The sequence below is a fragment of the Trichoplusia ni genome, chromosome 2 (genome assembly GCF_003590095.1).
Source record: "Trichoplusia ni isolate ovarian cell line Hi5 chromosome 2, tn1, whole genome shotgun sequence".
NCBI classification, from domain to species: domain Eukaryota; kingdom Metazoa; phylum Arthropoda; class Insecta; order Lepidoptera; family Noctuidae; genus Trichoplusia; species Trichoplusia ni.
The window spans coordinates 12,756,886-12,767,285 of record NC_039479.1 but is presented as its reverse complement, the minus strand read 5'-3'; the positions used below and the strand labels follow the sequence as shown (position 1 = coordinate 12,767,285).

The window sequence follows — 10,400 nt, the reverse complement described above, 5'->3', positions numbered from 1 at the left end:
CCTGTATTTTACCACGTTAAGGTACATACGGAAGGCAAACAGATGTATTTTTAGTATTTTTTATATTCTTATTTTGAGATCTGAATGGATTGTTATGGTCGTCCCCTACTGTCGCTTGTTTTCTATAACATGTAATATCTATATTCTTATATCTGTGTTATTTGATTGTTATTCTTAATAGGTTATTTTTAGATTAACTATTTATTGGAAAATGTAATAATGACCGATGTGTTTAAGATATATTTTTTTACAGTAACGCAATTGATATTATTTTTTTATCTGTATTCGATTTGCGCAAATAATTATGTTTTTTCATACTGTTTGTTTGAATGTATTTGAAATAATGAACTTTTTTTTGTAATAATTTTTATATCAATGTTCGAATTTCACAAGTTTGTATATGTTAATCGTAATATTAGTATGTTTTTAATATCGTTGGCTTCCAGGTAGCTCCCGCTACACATTACTCGACTGAACCTTGTGACCTAATGTACATAATGCCTACGTAGATAGATTTTGTACGGAAGCAGTCTGTCGCCCTAACAGAAACATAATAACTAGTTGTTGTTAATGCGTATTGTGATGAAATTTACAATAAAATTGCTCTTGTATTAAAAATTGGTTTTATTTTATTGATTTTAGTACTTCAGTTCAATATAATCTACATTCGTTAAACATATGAAATAAGTGACTGACCTTAAATATTACAATGTAAACTTCAATAGTTATTTTTCTTTATAATGAAATTGAATTATACAGTTCTTAAAATTCAATAATTAACTTAAAGCTGAAGTAAGTCGTCAATAAATAATGCGATTTGAACATGAAATGGCATTTTTTATCATGAATTAAGAATAAAAAAAATGTCACACTGTATGCATTCCGATATCTACCTACAATATTTACTTCTTTGGTAGGAGAGGTGGGAATTATCGAATTCATGCGATTATGAGTTCAATGCTAGTAGCTATAACGCTTTTTATCGTATGGTTGATCTACAAAGCCATAAAGCTCAAGTTGCACTGACAAAAAAACACTTGAAGATCACCACCATACATAATGTCACGCACGATTCTACAATCCTGGTTTAAATAAAAGAAGATCAATTGACTATTTCAATTAAAACTAAATAGTGACATCTTCATCAGGTGCCGGTATTAACAAGTAATCATTGACTCCATACTTCCTCTTCTTTAAGCCATCCAACCCAAGAAAATACGGCGTTGATGCATTTGTAGGCAAGTAGAATATTCCAGTGTTAGTAAAATTAGTTCTTGGACCGAGAACATTGGTTTTTATTGTTCCGTCAAAGCAATTCCCGTGCCTTGCATCTGCTACTGATTTGCATTGTACTGCGACGAATTTGTCTGGGTTTGTGAAGGAAAGCAGCCAGTAGAATCCTGATCGAATGTGGCTGCATAGTTGGAAGCACGGCATTATGAAGTTACTTTTTATCGCTGGTTGGTATTCACCTAAAATGAAATAAAAAACGTCGTTAGAATTTTATTAAAAGATAAAGCAGGTAAATAATCTTTATTCTTATAATAGACATATCAAGATGAAATCGCCAACAATTCTTTTGCATTTTACTCCAGCGCTCAGCAAGGCGCAAACACATATGTACATAATAACGTCTTAATGGTTTACTCATGCCTTATTGTCGGGATTATATACTGGGCAAGAGTGACATCCGACCATAATACTTACTTAATCATGAGCAAAAGCCAACCATCTTATTCAATAAGAAGTATTACTTTACAGTATTTCCTCACCTCCATTAGCGTAGAAGTCGACATGTCCCAATGGTTCGGCGATACCGAATCCGTCAATGTTGGTGTGCAGCACGTCCACTCGGTGCGCGGCGTCCGCGTGCAGGCGAGCCGTGGGCGGCACGGAGCGGAAACAAGGGCCCGCTGGGTCTAGACCTGTGGACATAAAACAACCCTATTAACATTTGTTTTACATTGGATCTTTTGGTAAAAGAAATTTGGTTAGATGGTAGACATAGCCTTCTTTTTGAATTACTTAAAAAAATAACGGGATTCAAAGCCTTTCATAAGAGTCATTCTCTTTGATCTAACAAACAAAATACTTAGATATATTTACCTTTCGGCATTCTAGCCTCAAATGCCGTTGGGATAAAAAAATGATCAAAATGGATAATTCTTAATCACCTTACTAAAATAAACTTGAATAAAGTTTCTATAAAATATCTATTTGTTACAAACCTGTAAGCCTAGCGGGTCGTCGGCCGGTCAGCTGCCTGTACGCCACGGCCGCGTGAGACGCGATGTGGGCACCGAGACTGGCTCCCACCAGCTCTATCCTCTTTGAGGACAGGCCACGGAAAGTGAGATTAGCTAAGAACTCTCCCAGCAGCTCACCAAGAGGTTTTGTGACGCGAGCAGCTCTGGAAAATTATACTTTTTACACTTCTCGAGTTTACTTTTTAAAGTCTCTTTAAGTCGTGCATTTGTGGAAGTGATGCGTCGCTCTACATTATGTAGTTGGTCGCAACAGTCTTAACGGAAGACCTTTAGATCACATGAATACGTAGGTACGTAATTAAATCTCTATTTTGAGACCATGAAGTCATGTAAGTACCTAATATGTAGTTAATTGATATCTTTGCTTCAAAATAATTCAACATGTTTACATTAATACACGTTACACGGTTGACGCTAACTAAAACAATTTTTCCTGTTATTCTAGTACCTACCTACTGGCTGCTATCAATTTTAATTAAACGTCAATTCTTGAAATTATTATTTAATTTTGTTTGAATAGTTCTTAATTTTAGTGCTGATTTCAGTTATAAAAAAACCAAAGAAATCTGCAATTAAATTACTACCGAGTTGGTAGTCTCGCAAAAGAAACAAGTGTAAGTGAATCCACAGCAGACGTCGATCAATCAAAATAAACGGCTACTGTCACTGAATATGCATATCTATATCAATGCGAGTAGCAAGTGGCTTGAGACAGCAAATTACGCATTTCCTTTTGCGTGCGCGAGAGCAACGAGATGAGAGCAAAAAGTAGCCGCCGCGGCCGTCGGCAGCTACCGCGCATGTGCGAACGACGTGTTTCTGGGTGTGGTCCTTCTGATAGCGAAATAGTTGGAAGCTAATCGTTTTTGAAGCTTTGAAGATTGAGGACTGTTGTCTGTATGCAGTCGTAATTCAATTTCATCAGAACTAAATCGATTGATCATCTACCGGTCTCCAAAGTAGACATTCGGCGATAGATCGATACTTAAAATTAGTTAAAATGTGTAAAAGAACTTTTGACTGAAACATCGGCAAAAAATATTACAAGTTACTCCTTACGTATCCCAATTCGCTGTTCGCTGACAGTGCGACCATTACCGACTATTAGCATATTAAGATCTCATGGGAATGCAGTTATTTATAACATTAGAAACTTAGACTCAGGTGCCTTCATGCTGCTGCGAGTATTTAATGGGAGAACTTAACGACGCATTCGATTTATCCTGTTCTAAGTACCAAGCGCACCGGTTAGTGCTTGATTGCCAAGATTATGTGCCTATCTATAGGCAGAGAGAGGCCTAGTGTATTCATAATATCTATTCGAGAAATAAGAAGAGAAGATATATCTATTGACGGGCCTGTTGGTCTAGTGGTTAGTGACCCTGACTTCTATACCGGAGGTCGTGGGTTCGATTCCCGCCCAGGACAAATGATGTGTGATGAGCATGATCATTTGTTCTGGTGTCTGGGTGTAATTTATCTATGATATGTATGTATTTAGAAATATATATGTAAGTTTATCAGTTGTCTGGTTACCATAACACAAGCTCTGTTTAGCCTGGGATCAGATAACCGTGTGTGAGTTGTCCCAGGATATATAAATAACAAGTTATATATTGATGGTGCCCTTTCTACCGAAATTATCGAAGGAGGTATCTTCCTCCTACAATTAACCCATAGGCTTTTGAATCAGGCTGCATTAAAGTGATTTTTCAGCTACAAACGTCATTGCTGTAAGACTCAAGCATAATCTAGTAATTTGATATAGATTGAGACACTTAAAAGCCTTGTGTCTTATAAAGTTCTCCAAAAAGGTCTGGGTTTTGATTTATTTACAAAAGATAATACAAAGTTCAGATTACTTACATTACGATAAAACTTTAAAATAAAATTGTATTACCGTACTTCACGTAAAATAAAGCCTGAGTTTTAAGGTAACTAAAAACAGGTTTCAGATTCCAAAAACCAGCCTGCAGCAAAACCTGTTTGCAGGTATTGGCTAATGTCTGGTCAGTATTGCTTCCTTGCACGCTCCCTTTAAGGGTCGTAGTAATGATACGGAAAACACTATTTTTGTACTTTTGTAGTCAACAATGCATGTTTTAAAAACAGTTTTAAAGGAAAACGAAACAATGGAATGATGCGAAGAAACTCCTATGAAGTCTTATGACGTCATGATTTCTTCGAATCATGAACAACGGAAGAAGAAGAATCACAAAGTTGGTGCCTTAGCTCGAAATGCTCAAAAACAACAAATGTGATCTTAAAACCAACTTTACTAGGTAAGCGAATAAAAGTTATATATGATTTGATAAGGAAAAACATATAAGGAAGGAAAAGGGATGGCCCAGGTTTAAGAAGGATGGCTTCAACAGGAGACAAGCACCTAATTTTAATAAGTTAGAATTAAAATCATATTTCAACATGTTAAAGTGTTTTTTTTGCGCACTCTAGGGGTATGAAAGTATTGAATGTAAATTGACTGATAACTCACATAGGGTACGTCCTCACCAAAATGGGGAAAATCTCTAAGACGATCACATTCCGTCCCAACTCAAGGTATTGGCCGACCAAAGCGCGGACGAGAGGCGAGAAGGATCCATCCATGTAGCCACTGATCAGCACCTGAGGACATAAAGAAAACCTCTCGTAATATTTACTTACTCTATTCATTATTCTTAGATACTACTGATAAACCGTGGAGAAAACATATCGAGATATTGAAATCTGAATTCGCCAAACTTGCAGTATGCAAGCATGGTGATCAATTCCCAAACAATTCTTCTCAATATTTTATTTAGCTGTGGGTTATTTTGAAGTTATTTTCATGAATCCTGTCATTCCTGTCGTCCTAAATGCGTCGAAGTTTAGCCATATGTCTAGAGGCCTTTTATTACTGGACTCCTCGGCAGACCATCCCGTCCAGGTCGCCATGTGATGTTAAGTTGGCTGTCGGGTTAAACGGGTTTCCAAAGAGAGACAACCAGCTCAATCATACCTACACAATTTATCGAATAACCATTAGATATTATAAAAGTGTATATCAAGAAAACTGCAAACGAAGCATTATTTCATTACAAGGAAAATTATAAAATAAGCTCTTTAAACTCTATAAAATAGCCTCTGCACATATTATTATTACACAACTTAGGTTTTAATACTTCAGTGTAAAACCTAAGTTGTGTTAATGTAATATCAAAGTCAAATCAATGTTTACATTTTGCTTAGGAGCTAACTCCTCGTATGTGAACTAAAAACGAAGTCAATGTTTGAACATTTCTGTCATAAATGTTATTGTTATGGAAAGATAAAGTTGTATCAGAATCTCTTGTGATCGTGGGACCGAAGTATTTAAACTTTTTGCTAAGATGTTTTTCGGTTCGAGACTGTTCAAGATCAAACTACCTATGTGAAACTAACTTGGTTAGGTTAGCAGAACAATGTTGGATATAATCATTATGATTTTATTAACACTGTTCATTGCTAGACATAGACCGTTGCGGTAACTATCTTCAGCCTCCAAACCATACCAATTCACCTAGACGTAGATAGTTCAACAACGAGACTGTTTATAATTGAAACCCTAATTTATGTGACACATGAATAAAATCTTTATTAGTACAAAATTTCACTGATATTCGGATTATCCAAAGTTCGCCGCCTGCAAAGATGAAATAACCACAGCAATTTAAATCTGAAAATTATCCGAAAACGAAATTCCCTAAATTCTAAACGTTTATTTACTAAATTATTATTTAATCCCTAATTATATCATTGCTGACTGATCGTGCAGCACAAACTAACGGAACGTAATTATGCAATCGGCCCGAATCAAGTAGAACCTTGATCGTCTAACGTAATCACTGTAAGGTAATGCTGTATTAGAGTCACGGACACTATTATAACATTGTTATCGACGATTTCATTTTAATTAATGTGATATAATATGAGCATTAATAAGTTTTTGTCCAAGGAGTTTTTATTACAAACCTCTAAACAAGAATGACAGTGCACACAATGTTGAGCCTAGCCTCTCTCTCAAAATGGTATTAAACTATGCAACCTCAGCGATAACTTCGGCTGCGCCAGAGTCGTGCACAGTATGCGTAAGCGATCCCTTGATAAGGCAGTAGAAGGGAAGGTGGAAGCCCTTCGGTGGAAGTCAAATATATCCTACGCTGCGCACGGACGCAGCATAGTTTGAAGTCATTAGGTTTTTAAAAGAAAAAAGATGTTTTGTCTGCTTCCGGATTGTAACATTGCAACAATCTGATATTTTAATGAGGCTTTTTAAACTGTAACTCAATTACGATTTTTTGTTTAAATAGTAATACTACAGACCTGCGTTTTCTTCTTCAAGTCGATGTCTTTCGCAGCACAGCCAGCGCCCTCTTCACTCAGTTTACATCGTATCTCCGAGTGTCCGAGCAGACTTGATGAGGGATAGATGACTACCACAGTTAGGGATTCTTTTGTTTTATCCGATAGTTTTGTAGTCTTGTTCATACCAGGACCTAAAACAAGATATTGATAAAAAGAAACAATTAATGTATTATTTAATTATTTTTAGTTTTTTAACTTCTAAAAAGAAAAAGACTACTTATACGTAATATTAATGTATTTCAAAAAAATAGATAAATATTTACAACAGTCGTTACTTGCGTTTTGAAGCTTGTAGTTTAATTTAATAACATTCTCAATGTTACGTTCGCAATGTTATTCTCGACTGCTATTAATTTAATAGCAATAGAGATGCGACTATGCGTAATTTTAGTATGTTAAATTTTCATAAAACACAAGTCTTTTTAAATTAAAAAATGTTATTATCGAGAGGAGTATGACACCGGCGGTTTTTGCCTGTAGCAAGGAGGCACCTATGAGGCTCAAATTAAAAAACTCTCCGGTTACATTTTGAACAATTTATTTCGAGTTGGTCTTTTTGTCTATATCCTTTAATTTTATTTATTCGTCTGAAATTGCTTACGTCAGTTACTTGTTTACACTACAAAAAATACGGCACTGGATAGAGAAGAAATTAAAAAATTGCTTACATTCCGCCATCAACCCGGCCGGCGACCCGGTATCATCACCTTGCACACATAACCTACAAATCACAAAAACAACAACAAGGACTCTCATTTCTAAACCAAATACTAAACTACAGCATTCCGTCAACCTGTGCGTGTGTTCGTTACTCAGATGGATACCAAACTAACATTAAGTATCTAGTTTCCTTTACTAAGGCCGAAATATAACCGTGCATATAATTTATTGACCTTTGAATTGAATTTTAATGTAATTTGAACCTTATTGCTAAAGAAACACCGAAGGGCCAAGTGGCTAATTGCAACACTATTTTAATATGAATAAATTGAAGTTCGTGTTTGCTTAAGTTGTCTCGATAACATTGAACCCAACATCTGTTTGAATCGTTTTATTATCGTGTGAGCAGTATGTAGTTAATAGGTAGTTGCCTTGAAGAAGAAAGTTAATCATCGCTGAGCATGTGAGTTGATGTAATAAAACTTTCTATTATATCATAGTAAGTGAAATTGTTTACTGCATTACAATTTACAGATTAATAATTATGTCCTCACCAATTTACGGCGCCGCGCCGCCGGTGCGACGCGGCTAGTGTCGCCAGTCGCAACGGAAAGTCCACAGGACTTGGCAGTCCTGTGGACTTGGCAGACCTGTGGACTTACCACTAGGCTATCAATAGATAGATTACTAAGTGATGATGAAATGGCTATCGCTGGTAAGTAAAATGTAGAGTCAACTCTACATTTTATTCTACAAGTGATAAAGACCGCATGATATATACCGCACTATTAACAGATACATTTATTAGCGAGAGAGAGGAAAGTGGAAGTCTCCCTAAAATTCTATTACAAAACTTTACAAGCCTAACATATTTATATTTTTTTTCAATAAGTAACATTAATTAATACAAATTTGATATGATGTAAACCATATTTAATATGCCATTAATTATTAATTCACTCTCATAAGGTTTCTATAATAGAAATCTGCAGAACACACTACTTAGATAAATCTGAGAAAGATCCTGTACACATTGACATCATGTTACAAATAAATTGTATAACAAAAATACAACTCTATCAAAATAAAACGCAACCAATAAGGAGTCTTTAGTTCAACAAAAAAGTACATAAATGGTTCAACAGAGAAAGAGAACTAAATAAAACATACTTTTCTGTAACAGCTCGACTTCAAAACGTCTAACTTTAAAAGAAAATGCTCAAGAAACTAATTCCGAACGAGGACAGTTTTACAGACAGGCGCTAGATCTAATCGCGGCCTATCTCCGGCTGAAGGATAACTGCGAGGCTAGCTCTTGATGCTTGATACACTGCAATTATACTTGTGAGGGCGATGATCTGTTAGCTAGCTGGGTGGATATCAAGTTCATTATATAATATAGATAATTAATATAAATATTATAAACGCAAGTACCTGTAGAGATTATCGTAGAAGGAAAATTGATACAGGATGGGCAAGCTTTGTATTTATACTACTTTTTTATGATCTACGGTAATCGATATCAGTACAAAACTTGCAGAAAAAAAACGTGAATAAAGTTCATGAACCTACTGATGAGTGCTTTTTACTTTAGTATATTAGATGATTTAATTTGTTTAATTTTTCGAGGAAAACTAGGAGACGAAACAACTTCAACTGTTAACACCAGTCGTAAAAAAGATTAAAATATTATCAATTGAGATATTAATTTTAGGCTTCCGCTTCATACTATATGGCATATTCTCCATTAGGTGTGAGAGCCACGGGAGAAACAACAATTCTCTCTAGTGCTGCCTTCAGCGATTTTTTTCTGTAGTAATTGATTTAGGTAATTAAAGAATCAAATAAACAATTACGCATTTAAATAACGTAATAAATACATCCTGATTTTGTAGTTACTTGATTAACAATTGAGAGTTGAGTTTGCATGTCATTGATAGACAAATAATTAGTATTTTTATATCTTTGGTATAAAATGTATATATTATGATTCTTTATTACTTGAACAATATTTTCTTTTTATTTAAGTATATGCACTACATCCCTTACAACATATTTTGTTGCACATTGTGCGTGTTTTTGGTTTAGAACCTCTCTCGGGCTTCAATCTGTAGTAAACTCGAAAAAAATTATCCAACATTGAACCTGGATTTAGGCTGGACAACATATTTATTTATACCTATGTTGAAAGAAATGAAATTTGGAAAGATATACTGTTGTTTTTTCAAGAATTTTCGTCCATATTAAATGAATAATGTTGGAATGTCAGTTTAACTTCTTAAAATGAACTATTGAGAGATATTTCTATACTTCTCACATCGTTTCAAGCTTCAAACACCTTATTGTAGAGGATTTTTTCGGTAGAGGTCATAATAAACAGGTTTTGCCACCTCCTTGCTCTTAACCAAAACGCACGCGTATTAAAACATTCTCCGGGGTTTTTGAGAGCCAAAGTTTTCACTCTTAAGTGTGCGAGCATTATAAGAAATATTTCATGCAGACTTCCAACTCATTATGAGTTTACTTTTTTAATGTTACGTGACAGGTAACCAGCTCAACCAAAATGGGAAATGGTTTATGACGTGTAGCAATTTGCATTTGAACAATAAAATGCAGTGACTTGTGGTTTTTGACAATGGCAATGTCGCAAAAAAAGATTATGTGTTTGACCTGACTTGGCAAGGATTTAAGAATATCATTGGACAGTTAAGTTTATTCTTTCAACTACGAAAGTTTTACCGTTCGAAGAAATTTCGATAGTATATGAGTATAGAATTTCTAATGGCAAGAATTTCGCGTTTTTACTCATGCGTACTTATTCGAATTCGAATAATTACGCATGAGGTGCGGGTTCGAACCCAGAGCAGGCAAAGTAATAACACAATTAAATTTATTTTTATCCAATTGATTTTTTTAAAACTCTACAACGGTATTAGCCCAAACTAAACGTGTGAATATAATGTATGTAATGTTCGCATACTGGTTAAGAATGTATTGTGGCCAAGGCTGCGAGTCCTAAGTCGTACGAATTGATCAATAGTGGCTATTCAAGCAACAGTCTTGAGACACCGCACCCGAGGGACCTCTAGC

At 35.2% G+C, this 10,400-nt stretch overlaps 1 protein-coding gene across 1 annotated transcript; it reads right to left on the bottom strand.

Annotated features, from left to right (window-relative positions):
* Positions 1 to 780: 780 nt before the first annotated feature.
* Positions 781 to 7,517, bottom strand: LOC113507611 (lipase member H-like). The gene is made up of 6 exons (XM_026890484.1): positions 7,319 to 7,517; positions 6,609 to 6,781; positions 4,762 to 4,892; positions 2,229 to 2,410; positions 1,773 to 1,925; positions 781 to 1,472 (listed from the first exon to the last, which is right to left on the bottom strand). Exons 1-6 carry the CDS (start codon positions 7,404 to 7,406, stop codon positions 1,126 to 1,128), a joined length of 1,074 nt encoding a protein of 357 aa, XP_026746285.1. The 5' UTR covers positions 7,407 to 7,517; the 3' UTR covers positions 781 to 1,125.
* Positions 7,518 to 10,400: the final 2,883 nt, after the last annotated feature.